Raw genomic sequence first — 14123 nt, 5'->3', positions numbered from 1 at the left:
GTCAGTTGTCAGTTGCCCCATCTGGTTTAGCAGGGGTCCAACATTGCCCTTGCTTTTCCTCCGGCTCCCCACATATCTGAAAAAGGACTTTTTGTTGTCCTTGATGCCTGATGACGTTTTTGTCCTTCTCTCTACCACAGCGCATGGTCCTTTTCCTGGGATCTTCTTAACATATATTTACAAGCTACAAAATCTTGTAGTGCCAGGGTGTTGACAGCATCCTTGGTTTCTGCTTTTGTGTCACATTCATACTAGGCCTGTGAGAAACAGCTAGTATTTGCTTTGGATCCGGATTTGGCCGATTTGGGGGACAGTGATTTGATTTGTTGATTCAAATCACTGTCCCAAATTGATTCTAATTGAGGCAGCAGCCGAATCTCCAAATCACCCAGGCCCATCCCCCGCCAACTCTTCCAGCCTGGCAATGGCTGCCCCACCTGCCCCAGTTCCTGGCACCCCCCCACCCCCCAGTGAGTCAGGGCTTTTTTTTAAAGCACTGGGGGCTGGGGCAGGTGGGGCAGGCTGAGGAGGTTGGGAGAGTGGTTGGGGGGCACTTGAGAGGGCTGGGGAGCAGGCAGGGGATGGGGCCTCACAGGGGTCCTCCCATGGTCCGTAACCCCAACCCTCACTTACCAGCTCCAAGTCCAGCTCTAGCTCTCTGCTGCAGCCAGCACAGACTGTCCAAATCACTGAAGCTCTCTGAATCTCTTCCAAAGATTTGGAGAGCTTCAAATCAATTTGAATCTTTTTACTGGTCCATTGATTTGATTTGGATTTGGAGATCTAGCCACCAAATCTGGCCAAATCTCCTTTGAATCGAATCAGCACCCAAAGCTTTTGCACAGCTCTAATATTTACAGGTGTTTTGAATACAGTTCTTTATAGTTGTGGGAAAGTGTCTGCAGTGGTGACTTTGAAGGCTCCAGAGCTGTCCTAGTTAACACTTACCTCTAATTGCAACCAACTGGATTTGATAGCCCAGGAGGCCTACCAGTCCTATTACCCTAAACAAGTATTCAATCCTTCTCCAAGCTACCAATACCCTTACAGTACATTAACTTTTAAGTATTCTAAAATAAAAATCTATGTAATTTGTTTACTTTCTATGTAGGTCCCTCCTGAATTAACAGATATTTTCCCAATTCCTTCAGACATGCGTCTGCATCATTTGTAAGTCCCACTACGGAGGGATCCTGCTACAGTACTTTATGTCCAGAAAGTAACCTACCTCTGCATGCATAGAATCTTACAACTCTAACTCTTAGAAACTTGACTCACAACATTACCTCTAAAACAAGAACCTTGTCGAAACATCCTTTTTTACAAAGGATAATATAGCATCAATTTAAACTACACATGGGCTGCAAAGCTACTACAGTTGGGCAACTCCCAGATTTTGCTAGACTTCATTTGTGGAGATGGATGGTAGAGACCCTTTTCTAACAGGAACTACTTATATGGACAAGCATAATCAAAAACTAATATTTTTCCATACTTGTCCCAAAAGCCAGTATTCAGATTCCCCTTCAATAGCTGAAGCCATTCAAAAATATATGCACTGTAAATGCGACTGGAGATGACAGTTGCTAGGGATGTGGCAAATAGAGAGTTAACAGGGGAACTTCTTGACTGATGTCACAAAAAAGGAGTACATAAATCAGATTGCAGATACTTGTCATCTGTCACAACGGCTTATTTCAATATGGTATCCTAAGAGCTAGCAAACAGATGATGACCGTAACCTTTTTGCTTCAGAATTTTTGTGCGTATTTACTTGTGCCAGTACCCCCCATAATTTAAGTATTTGTAAGGTAGTCCAGGACATGTGTTTTACTGAGATAGCCTAAACTAGCTGGTGGCAATTATCTTTCATCTTCCCAGGTATTTTGTCCAGTGAGCTACTGCTTATCGCCACTGAAAGTCCTCACATGCAGGGTACTGAGGAGTTCCATTACCATCCCATTGGTTCCCTCACTAGAGGAGAGTAACACATTTTGGGCTGAGGTAGCTTCAGGCCACGATACATTTTAAGTACAATCAAATAAACCCATGGTACAATGCAATATTCATCCTGTAGCAGCATGAATCATACAGTTACATTTTAAATATTACAATTCAAAAACAGCATTTTTGCATGAAGGTATTTACGATAAAGTTTATTCTAGACTACAGCAAATAAAACATTTAATTGTTTACCTTGCCTGGATATTACTTGTACACTAAGCTGCACTGTTCCATCTGTTTTCACTCCTTGATCAAAGAGACTGCGATCTGGGTCCAGCTTAATAAGGAGATTTAAAAAAAAAAAATGATTAGCATCACAAAACATTCAGAAAGTTTTCTTGTACGTTAAGTGCTATACCTTCAAATTTGCCAGGCTTTCACACAATACAACTAAAGAAATCAACTTTTTAAAAATTAAGATTGCATGAATAATGCACTCTTTAGCTAGATAAATAAACAGGTTTCTTTACAACCATTTAGACAAATTATTCCTCTATACTCACCCCTGAAAATGTTACTTCAACTATTTAAAAGAGCTTCAATGTAGAAGAATAATGCTTAAAGTGACTCTTTCAACCTGGGGTCCAATGAGACCACAATAGGTTCCAGGAATCATACCTTTGCACTTGGATGTTTCTCAATTTTTAGTGCCTTTGTTCTGGAGTATGTTTTCCCTCCCTAATGTTCTTGATAAACCTCAGCACACAGATGAGATAGTCAAACTACAGAAAAATAATGTATTATCAAATAGTAGGAAGCAAGGAAATAAAGTAAAATACCTCTTTCTGATCCAAACTGGTAACTGCAACAATACATTTAATATTTTCACACAAAAGTGATTTCTTTTTAAAGTTTACAATATTTCTTTAGCAAAGCTACTTAACGGTTCACCCCAGGACAATGACCAAAGACAGTTGCCTAGACAACCTTTGCCTCCTTAGCTATACAACCCTGGAAATCTTATATCTTGCCACACCAACTTTGATTAATCTCTGAATGCAAATCTGACAAGGACCAACACCCTTTGTTACATTACAACACTCTTCTCTTATATAGATTAACCTTTCTGTAACAAAGCATGTATCATAACCATATATCAAAAAATGTATGATAGAACTGTTTTTTTCTAATGCAACAGAGTTCAAAGCAACCTACCACCTTCTAGCCACTGCATGGAACACAAGAGGGGTGACAGATGGAGGAAGGGATATTTTTATCAGAGTCTAACTACCTGGGCTAGATACAGACATTACATTTTTATTGATATAAGTGATTGGAAACCAGTCTATATCTGCACCAGAAAAGTGGTTTGGCACTCAAAGCCGGTCTATATCTGTAAAAGAAGTTTGGCGCACAGACTGGTTTAAAAATGGCAGAACCCAGTCTAAGATTTGTCCACCACCAAAGGGCAAATGTGTGGTCTGTTCATACTGATCTAAACTATGTCACTTACACAAAACTGCCTAAATCAGATTTGATTGCGCCTCAGGTTTTTTGAATACCTGCATCTAGCCCTGATGTCCAGAAGATCCAGTGATCAGAGCTAAAAGCTCCAATCACTCATTTGTCACTTGTAATTGTTACATGGAACAAGCTCAGAGCTGTTTTCACTGGATTCTAATCCTTTTATGTCAATAAAAATACCTTTTTCTGCTTCTTTCTCTCTCTAGCAAGAGGAAAATTTATTTTTCTCATCACCTACTTCCATTTTACATGCTGGTAAAATGTAGTCAATTCTAGGAACATCAAGATAATATTCATTACAAAAAAAGCATTTCTACTACAAGAGTGCCAAATTATTTATTTGGCTCTATAGGGTGCCTCCTCTTTCTCCTCCTTTCATCATCACAGTATCAAATAAGAGACTAAAAAGGGAAGGAGGCATCAATTTCTCAACACAATCCTAAAAGGGGCCCAAGCAAGAGTAGAAATGTTCTTTTTATACAATAGACTTTCATGACTGCCCTTAGGTACATCTGCCTTGGAAAAGTTAAATCAGCAAAACAAAAATACTGTTCACAGTAGAGAATTTTACTAGGTTTACTAACATTTTCATTTTGCTACTTCCAAATGCAACATTATCAGTTAATGTTGCATCTTTTAGCTTTCTTAGTTGTGACTTTAAACATACAGAAATTTTCGTGTAAACCTTTAAAACCCATTTTGCAATATATTCACCAGTTCTAACTATTCACCACTTGCAGATCACCATAAAGGGAAAAAATGGGATAATGAATGTGGTCTTAAAAATGGTTACAAAACAAGGTTAAAAAAATCAGATCTAAATGAATATAAAAAAGGGGAGGGGCAGGAAAAGTAATTTGCAGTTTTAGTAAACAAAATTTCACATTTACCCTGAGTTCTGAAGTAACAATATAAAGTTAACTTTCTATAACAGGAATTATTCTCTCAGGGTCTCCCTATGTCAGCACTATTCCCATGGAACAACTCAACTAACACAAAAATAAAGCTTAGCTTCTGACAGTTACTACCCCACCATCATAACATCACATACAACTTCAGATAGATACAAATTTTAATTTGTATGTTAATATCCAATCATGCCCTGACTAGCTTGATGCTTTTTCTATAAAATATATTTGATCTTTTAATTATGCTAAAGTCATTAAGTAACACACCTTTATAAGAAATATAACTAAATATATCCAGTGAGTGTTCTTTTGTTAAGCTACCCACATTCAATTTTAAGGACTGAGGCTAGCAAGATTACATATTTTCCCATGTAAGATTCTGCTATTTGGTTTCTCCACTTTTTTTCCTGAAAAACCACATACTTGTAATTATTTTGCAAACTCAAAAATATTTTAAAGAGAGGCCTACCTAAAGAAGGATCAGAGTGATCGCACGCTCATCTACTACATAAGATAAACATCAGCCTAAACAAAGTCCATTATTTCCTCTGCTGAGTAACTGGAAGGAAACCTCTTTTAGCTCCAGGAACCCCCATCCTTCAGTCAGTACAATACAGCATGTGTTAGTGTCTCCACTTACACATGCAGCAATAATTTGGTAGAGAATAACCCAATAGGTATGCCAATATACATTCTTCCTACACAGTGAACCGTGACTATGCATCATACTTTCAGCTTCACAGGAACATGTCATGAAATTATTATTATTTTTTAGAAGTATGCCTAGAAATACCAGAAAACAAAACTGTTGTAAGTACTTTTCTCGCTTCTGGATTCAGGAAGCCTGAAAACAGTATCTCAAAGAAACACTGGCATTGTAGGAAACAATCAAGCTATTTGATTTTAAGTATATTATGAAAGGTAGTGTACTTATTTTCAGAACCATGCCTCTTTCCCCCCACCCCCCGCCTCTAAGCTCGATCATTCAGAAAATTCCCACAGAAACCCTGAAAGTCATCCAGTTTTATTTGCAGTGAATTAGTAATCAGAGTACATGTATTAAACAGTATCAAGCTGACGATGAGCCAGACATTTGCAAGATTAGACCCTTAACTGGAACCTACGTACCAAATAAAACATGTTATACTCCAAGCCAACATCAGAGCAGAAGGGAGGGATTGAATATACAGAAATGTTCTCAAAGCAGAGTTCTCAAATGCAGTTTTTCAACCCCTCTTTGCTTTACCTGAATATCCTGTAGGCAGATTTCATGTGCATCCAAGGAACACTGTAGTCTTGGTTCCAACAACTTCTTAAGATTTCCAATTGGTTCATTGATGTCAATAGCCTGGCTCACAAATTCTGCTGTCGTGTATGTCTGCTCAACAATGCTTAAAAACCAAAAGAATACAAGAATTGCTAAATGAACATAAAGATAGCTTTCAAAATGCAATAACTATGGGTTTCAATCAGAGCTGGCCTCAGAGAAAACAGCGCTCTAGGGGAACTCTTATTTTGGTGTCCCCTCCTCCTTCCCCTGTCCCCAAGTCAGCAGCACTGCTGTGGCAGAGGCAGGGACACACAGCACAGTTCGGCAGACAAGCAGAGCAGTATGGTGCGCCAGGCAAGTACCCTGCTGCTCCCAGCAGATGGAGGCAGCGAGCCGGCTAGGTACTGCTCTTCCTGCAAGAAGCGGGGATTGGCTAGGACAGGGGAAGAGAGTTGCTGTGAGCATGGGTTGCTCACACGTGTTTGCATGACCACAGCACCCTAGGTTCACCACTGAGGCCGGCTCTGGTTTCAATACTAATAAAAGCGGTAGTTAAAAAAGGATTAAGAATTTAACTTACACAAAACCCAATGATAACTTCTGAAATGTTTATATTGTACTGAAAGCCGCTCTCATCTTGGACAAAGAATACTGTTACATTCAACTCCAAGAGATTTGAGAATCATTCTAAAGAAATCCTAGCCTATTCTGAGCAGAAAAAATGAATGAACAGGAGGAATAGGATCTTCTAAAAATATTAAAACTACTTTCTGGTAATTATTTAGTACAGATTAAGTTATCAAAAACCTATTAGCTCTAAGTAACTTGCAAGTAGTGTGTATGTAATAAGTATTCTACTTTTCAGGTGGAAGAGTACATTTATAGTTTTAGTATCTGTTCTTAAAATGTTTAAGAGCTACACCTAATTAACTTTTTTTTTTAAGTTTAAGATCAAGACAAGTCACATGTACAAGCTGAGACGAGTAGGAAAAAAGCTGCTCTCAATGCTTTAAAATGAAGTACTCTTCTTTTTTTCTGATGACAATTATGTAATTATGTTATGATCAATATAAACTGGATTTCTACTCCTTTGCACTTCAGGTATCTGCAACACTATTGCTCTTTCAGTAAACAAGTATTGTATAAATTAAGTGCAATGGACAGAAACATACCTACATGAAACACTTTAACAGTCCAGTTACCAAATAGAGAAAATTTTACTTAACGTAAGAATACCTGTACTGGATTAGACAAGCAGTCAGAATGCTTTCTCTATTTCATTAAATGTCTCTGTGTAACAGGACCAAAAGTAACCACGAGTTTTCTATGCACCTGTCTCAGCATGATGTGGAATTCTGTATACATTTATCATAGTTCCATTAACATCTTCTCCAAAATATCAGTCTTCATATTTTCAGAACTGTCTAATCCATGCCAGCCAAGAAAAGACTTCCAATTTTGGGCACTTAACTAAAAATCCTCACTATTTCTTTTTTGAAATAAAATTACTGAAACAGAACATCATTATGGAAAGGAGAACAACTGATTTACAGGACTGAAAATGAAGCTATATTTTATTCCAGTTCTCTCTAAACTCTTATGATTTGTACTTTGGTGAGGAGGGCTGTATACTGAATAGATATTTTTTATAAATGACACCCAAGTCTCTTTCCTGAGTGGTTATTCGTGATACAACTGGCAATGGGATACAGCAGTTTAAAGAATTCCTTCCAGTGTGCACTGCAATGCATTTGCTCATCTACTAACAAGATGCCTAACTTCCACGTCTCATTATGTTCCTTTAATGTTCACCGCTCTTCTAGTTCCGACTAACCTATATAATTTGCATCTTCTGCAGATTTTATCATCTTCCTGTTCATTCCCTTATTTAAATTACTAATTATTACAATCAAACTGCAAACTTAGAATGGGTCCTTGGGGATTATATAAACCCTCCACAGCTAAGACTGCAATCGACTTGTAAGTTAAAAGCCTTTGTTTAGATGCTGCTTAAAATTTTGGCCAGATTTACTAAGAAGGTCAAGGAAATGCATCTCTCTTCAATCTTGGAAGATAAAAGTTTGAGTAATGAGTAATTTACATATATATACTCTGACAAGAAATATTCTCCCTCAGAATGAAGCAGATATATTTGAAGAAAATAAGACAGTAACTAAGCAGCTTTTAAAATTATCTTTATCTTATGAACAGTGCTTAGATAACTGAATAAAATGGTATGGAAATCACACAAAAAGCTGTTTTAAAAAATTTGTTTTTACCACTTTTATAATACATATCCCTTTGACCAATTACAACAAAAATATGAAGTGCAAAATATTGCTGTCAATGGTTAAAAACAGTACATTTTAAAAAACAGTTCTGAAAACAGTCAGTGAAACCAATACTACCTCTGACCCTCCCCATGAAAAACCCAAGGTTACAGAATCAAGAAGTTATAATGGAAGAAATAACCATTTCCCAAAGTCACTATGCATCCTGCAGCTGGTAGAACATGGAAAAGCAAACTTTCCAAACAAGGTCACTGAAGGAGGTGGGCAGAATACTTTAAAGCATCTCACTAAACATATATAGGAGGTTTGTGGCAAAGGTGGAAACAGAATTCTGATCTCAAAGACAGATACACATTTTACTGGCAGATATTCTTCTTTACTCCCCTCCTTCCTCCTTGCCCACCCATTAACTGAAGATAATGCTTGCACAATTTGCTTTAAGAACATCAGATAAAAGAACTAGAGATGTTCAAGGAAGCCAGGAAACATTAGGAAACACCCATTTTTTAGGACAAAGCCCACCTAACAAGAGCTCTACAGAAGCAGTTTCTGTTCCCCACACAGAGCTCTGCTGATCTATTTTATCCTATTTTATTTTTTTAAACATACTTTTTATATTTACACAAACTGAAAAAAATATTAAAAGGGAAAAAAGGCCAAAAAGCCTTATTCTAAAACCCAGTTAAGGTTTTTTCCATTTTCATGTTACTTACAAAACTCAGGAACTGAAAGCAAATAAGTTAAATAGTTAATTGTTAAAGTCTTGCCTTCCTGTGTCAACCATTTTGTATTAGGAATGCTCAATTCCCAGCCTATGGGCCAAATCTGGCCCTTGGTTCTATGTCACCAAGCCCACAGGGCTCCCCCAAGGGTCTAGAAATTTGGTGGTGGTGGAACAGTGGCACTGGTACCTCATTGCCCAATTTCCACACCTATGGGGAGACTTGGGTCCTGCACACTGGATTGGGTGCCTGACCCCAGCACACAGGGCTGAGCAAGGGCAGCAACATGCCCCAGGGCCCAATCCCATCACATGCAGGGCAGGAGGTGATGGTGGTGCTGGGCCACAAACCCAGTGTATGATGTGGGGAGGGCAAGCGCCAGCCCCCCAGGACCCAATCCTGGTATACAAAGCAGGAAAGGAGTGGTTCTGGGCCCCAGGGCCCAAACCTGCCCATAAACTGGCCCTGCACCACTCATCTGGCCCTCAGGGCCAGACGTCTGAGCACCACAGATTTATAATATTGTACGTAAAGTACATATATTTTATCACAATATAATTATAACATAAAATATCATCTTTTATTATAAAAGCATTAAAAATAAAATAATTTTGAAAAGGAAGCTTTTATATCTAAGTACTATGGACTGACCTTAAAGACAAATCCAACTGGAGGCAGATGACCAAAAAAATTGCATACCTGTCAATTGTTTAACTATTTTGAAGGAATGTTGGAAGATAGCTTTTGTCTACACAGCTATAATACACCAAAAATCTGCCATCATTACATGTGTTGGAATTAAGATTCTTATTTTGCTTTATATGCTGCTTTAATTTTGCTTTATTTGCTTATTTTGCTTTGCATGTTGCTTTATAAGTAAGATGCAGGCTATTTCCATAAATAATACATTAATACGATTTGTAATCAACAATAAGCTGATGACAATCCAAATGCTTGCATTCTTGTTTGATCAAATTTGGCTTTGAAGGCCCTTTTAGCATGACAGGCATAACTGCAGAAAATAATTAATTCTGGGTGTTGGTAGTGTTGGTGATATTCAGGGAGCCTCATTTTCTCTGACAACAAAAAAGTGTGTGTGTGTGTGTGTGTGTGTCATTTTAATCATAGAAAAATGTGAATTTTGGCGAGGGGGAGGGGATATTAAGTCAGAAAATGTGGGATTTTTTAAATCAAGGAAAACCAGGATCCCTGGTGATACTGCTGTTAAAGTATCAAAAATAGTTCCTGTAACCAAAATCCTTCTCTCGTCTGTTCATACGCAGGAGGAAAATTGCTTGTTGTGGGAAAGGGCTGGAATGTTGGAACCAGAAGACCCCACAGCAGTTGGGAGAACTTTGTCAAGTCCTAACATCCCTCCAGGGGAAACCAGGGAGAGCAACAAGATGAAGCAGGAACAAGGACATAGCAGAGTATGACAGTCAAATGGTGACAGGCAAGTGAGGGTGAACTGAAGAAAGGTAAAAGCAGCAAGAATGAATAGGCTAGAGAGATAATAGGCTGAAAGTTCACCTAAAAGGTAAGAACGATGCTGACAGCCTCTACGCAAATCTAGCGAAGCAGGTGAGCTGCTGCCCAACTTTTCATTTACTGATTTTCTCTTCTAAATTTTCAAGGAGTCAATTCTTGCCTGCAAGGCAGACATCAGTCCTGATGAAGGCTTAATGAGAATCGGGGTATTCCAGGACTTGCAAGTATTGTGGTTGTGACCGCAGCTTCCAAAAACTGAAGACATGTGACTATCAACCCCATTTTTATATATAAAAAGGAAAAACAGAAACAGCAGAATAAATTAGTAACTTGCTTAGGAACATTAGTCAATGAATGAAGCCTAAACTCCTATGGTAGGGAACAGGCATAAAAATCACTTTTACAATGTCTACATTTTTTAATTGATGAAACTTTTCACCTTAAAAATAAACAAAACTATGTGTGTACTGAAAAGGTCCAAAATTGCTATATAAAGAGTATATAGCAATTGGCATCCCAGAACAACTGACCTCAATTTTGTCAATAGCTCAAATGGGCTGACACAAGCATGGGGTCATCCTGTAGATTTATGGAGTTGGCTTCTCTGCTTACAAGCAGAGGGAACATTGGAAAATACAAGCGTTTACTCAGTTTTTGAGAAACATAAAACACTTGGAGTTCAGACTTAGGAGAGGCTACCACGTTGCTCAGAAATAAGATCGTCACCAAGGAAAAAGACTCATGTATAAGGTAAGCTCTTGAAAAGTCAGTCATGATTACTTTTTGCTTGAAAGTAAAGACTGAGGCAATTAAACAGAAAGAGATTTGAACAGGAAAATGAGAACTAATTAGGAGCTGAAGAAGTCAAACAGCTGTTTCAAGCAATACTGTTTCAAATGTTAATATAAATGGATCAGTTATCTTGCCTTTCTGCTTTATTTAAAAGTTTTTGGGTGGTATGACTGGCATTGATGGAGAAGTGAGGGAGGGCTGGACTTGGATGCTTCCATGTTGGTTACAGAGGGATATGATGAAATTTAAGAGCTTGCAAAAAACACAAACAGGGTTATCAAGAAAGCGAAAGCAAAGTGAAGAATGGGAGAGATGAAACGCATAGAACTAGGAACAAAATGGCAGAGAAACAATTATAATTGAACAAAATACATTTCCTATTGCACAGTGGGAAAGGTTTTACCTCAGGGCAAAAGGTGTTAGGGAAAAGGTTAAGCAAGCTAAAGTGAACGTGCTAATGGAGAAGACATTTTTGCAATGTGGCAAGAGGGATTAGAAGTTGCAGTAACACATACCAAAAACAGGATACTCCAGGTCATGCTAACACTATTACATCTGCTATATTTTGGTTTCCTATTGCATAGACTAACAAACAAGTTCAAGTGACAGCTGCCTAACCTTCCTTTGCCCAGGTCTGAAGCACTGCACCTCCCCGCTGAAAACAGCAACAAGACAAACTGATTTCAAGTAGCAGCAGTTACTTGAAGCCTTACGACTCAGACTGAGCACTAATTTAAAACACATACCTTTCTTCTGTGCACTCCTGTTTCTCAGTTCCATCAATTTCTATTTCTATCAGCTCCTCTGTATCTCTTTTAGTCATGGCTAAAACGCTTCAACTACAGACCTGAAATAGAGAAATTGAAGAAGAAATTTCATGAAATATAAACAATTAATATTTGAACACTAGTTTCCCAACAACATGAATTTTTGCAATAAAGTATGTAACTTAAAAAATGTTTCCATTGGAAATCCAACTCACACAATCAGAATAGTGGGAGGGTAACATGGAAACTATACAGTATCTACTAATACTTGTTTATTAATAAGTTGGTGGATGGTTTTAGTAAATTCAGGAATGTAAATAGATGCTTATGCACAGACTAAACAACCTGAGGCAACTTCTACTGTATTTATTTGAATGTTTCCATCTTTGTTGGATGCTGTATGAAGCAGTCATGTTCACCCATCATAGGCTGGTAACATTTATATTCTAGATTGTTGTTTTTAAACATTTTAGGTTTTTTGTCTAATATTTGCCATGGGCTGCTTTTCAGAGGAATGTGAAAAAAGTATTAACTATACACTTTTAAGCTTTACATCAATACATAAATTGCATTGACTGTATTTCCACTATTATCCCACTTTAATACTGTGGTTTCTTATAAGGGAATTTGTTTACCATTCATTCATGAAACACCTAATGGCCACAGGATTTTTCATGTGTAATTCTTACTGCTCCCTAACTTTAATAATCCATATATACACTAAAATTATTTTTGTACTGCCACCTAATGGGCATCTTCTCATCCCTCTTTCCCACTCCCTCTCAAGTACATCGTTCAAGGCCCAGAAGACACTACTCAAGTCTATTTGAAATTATCCTTCAAGGGTAGAGTGCATTTGAGTAGCAGCAACTCAAAGAACACAGTGAATTATGGGCTTCCAAAACTGAAGTTTTAAGTATATCAAGATCATTTCCACAGCTTTGTTTATTCTCAGGAGCACTGCAAATGTGTATCATATCTATAAAGCACCCTGAAACAACAAAGGTATCTTCATTTTGGGTCCATGCAGAACCTGCAGAATTCAAGAGCCTGCCTGGAAAACAGCATTTCTTCTGGCAAGTACGTTAGACCTGTGCTCATCGCAGACATGCCACAGTCTTTTGGCTCCTTGGCTCCATGTTCAGATTCTGTTTGACCTGTAAATGCCCACCACTGACTTAGCTTCCACAAGACTGTGACCACAAGCTATTCCACAGTTGTGGATAGCAGAAATACCCAATACATTTCAGCAGGGCCCCCCAAAAGAAGGCTGCTTAGCAGGCTGTTCTTCAGCAGGGCCCCAGGCCTGGGGAACTTTTCATAGCCCCAGTTTTCCAACCAGCAGCAGCTCATTAGTTAACTTTTAGGCTTAGCCCTACTTCCCCAAAGCAAAACAGACATGGCAAAGGGCAGGTAGTAAGTGATCAACAGCCAGCTGCTGAGTATTGCACACCTTAAGTTGAGGCGACTGATGCATTACTGTGAACAGGTAGTCTGTCTGTATTACTAACTGCATTTTAAAGAGGGACTTCCAGAACCAGGGTGGAAGCTCTTCTCGGCTTCCCACAGAAAAAATGGGACACGTTTGTGTGCGTTTACACAGCCCCCAAGGCAAAGGAGATCCTAGGCGCTGGAGGCGCATTGGGAATGCAGATGTTAGGACCGGATGAGTATCTGGAGAATACCCCTAATGTTTCTAGGGCTGTGAGCATGGAGCAAAGCAGTAGTGTCTCAGTAGAAGGAGATGACAGGATAAGGAGCAACCATCTCCAGTTGCAGCAAGGGAAGTTTAGGTTGAATATTAGGAAAAACTCTCTCACTAGGGAAGTGGTGAAGCACTAGAATGAGTTACTCAGAGATAATGGACTCTCCATTGGTGGTTCTTGGTTAGACAAAACCTGGGCCGGAATGATCTAGCTGGGGATGGTCCTGCTTGGAGCAGGGAGCTGCCTGATGACCTCCTGAGGTCCCTTCCAGCCCTCATTATCTATGCTCTTTCCCCCCGTGGCTCAGAGCTACTCCCTACCCCAGAGGTGCAGGGAGAATTCTGTGTGCAGGGTTACTTTGACCAAGGCTGCTCCTGCCTCTGGATAACAGGAGACCCCTTCCAGGCTTCTCTAGGGCTTACAAACGAGGAGCACTGAAGGGCCGGGTCCAACCACCGCCTCTAGCTGACAGCTCTGCAGACAAGCGCAGCCCCAAGCGCCTTCCGCTTCCTTCCACTTTCCTCCTTTCGGGCCCCCTGTGCGTGTGGCTGCTTCGCTCAGCCCCGGCTCGGGCGGGCCAGCTGGCACCCGGTCCCCGAGCGCGGCAGCACCGCGGGCACCACCAGCGTTTCGCGCCCTCTGAGGCGCGGTCGCCACCGCCGCCGCCGGCTGCCCTCCCCCGGGCGGGACGCAGCTGTGCCCAGGCCCGGG

The 14123-nt window shown here is 39.6% G+C and overlaps 1 protein-coding gene and 1 long non-coding RNA gene across 2 annotated transcripts in view; one reads left to right on the top strand and one right to left on the bottom strand.

Annotated features, from left to right (window-relative positions):
• The window catches only part of GABPA (GA binding protein transcription factor alpha subunit), a 42611-nt gene that overhangs the window by 28304 nt on the left and 184 nt on the right, over positions 1 to 14123 (bottom strand). Inside the window, exons 2-4 of the mRNA XM_019528770.1 lie at positions 11686 to 11785; positions 5623 to 5767; positions 2197 to 2281 (exon numbers count right to left, since the gene is read on the bottom strand). Of these exons, the coding sequence (XP_019384315.1) occupies positions 2197 to 2281; positions 5623 to 5767; positions 11686 to 11762 (307 nt within the window). The 5' untranslated portion in view covers positions 11763 to 11785. The remainder of the gene's footprint in view (positions 1 to 2196; positions 2282 to 5622; positions 5768 to 11685; positions 11786 to 14123) is intronic.
• The window catches only part of LOC109305730, a 16143-nt gene continuing 12922 nt past the window's right edge, over positions 10903 to 14123 (top strand). Inside the window, exon 1 of the long non-coding RNA XR_002099687.1 lies at positions 10903 to 10916. This is a non-coding gene — a long non-coding RNA (uncharacterized LOC109305730). The remainder of the gene's footprint in view (positions 10917 to 14123) is intronic.

This window comes from Crocodylus porosus, unplaced genomic scaffold, assembly GCF_001723895.1.
Source record: "Crocodylus porosus isolate Cpor-Errol unplaced genomic scaffold, CroPor_comp1, whole genome shotgun sequence".
Taxonomy (NCBI): Eukaryota; Metazoa; Chordata; order Crocodylia; family Crocodylidae; genus Crocodylus; species Crocodylus porosus.
This window is presented reverse-complemented; position numbering and strand designations above follow the sequence as displayed.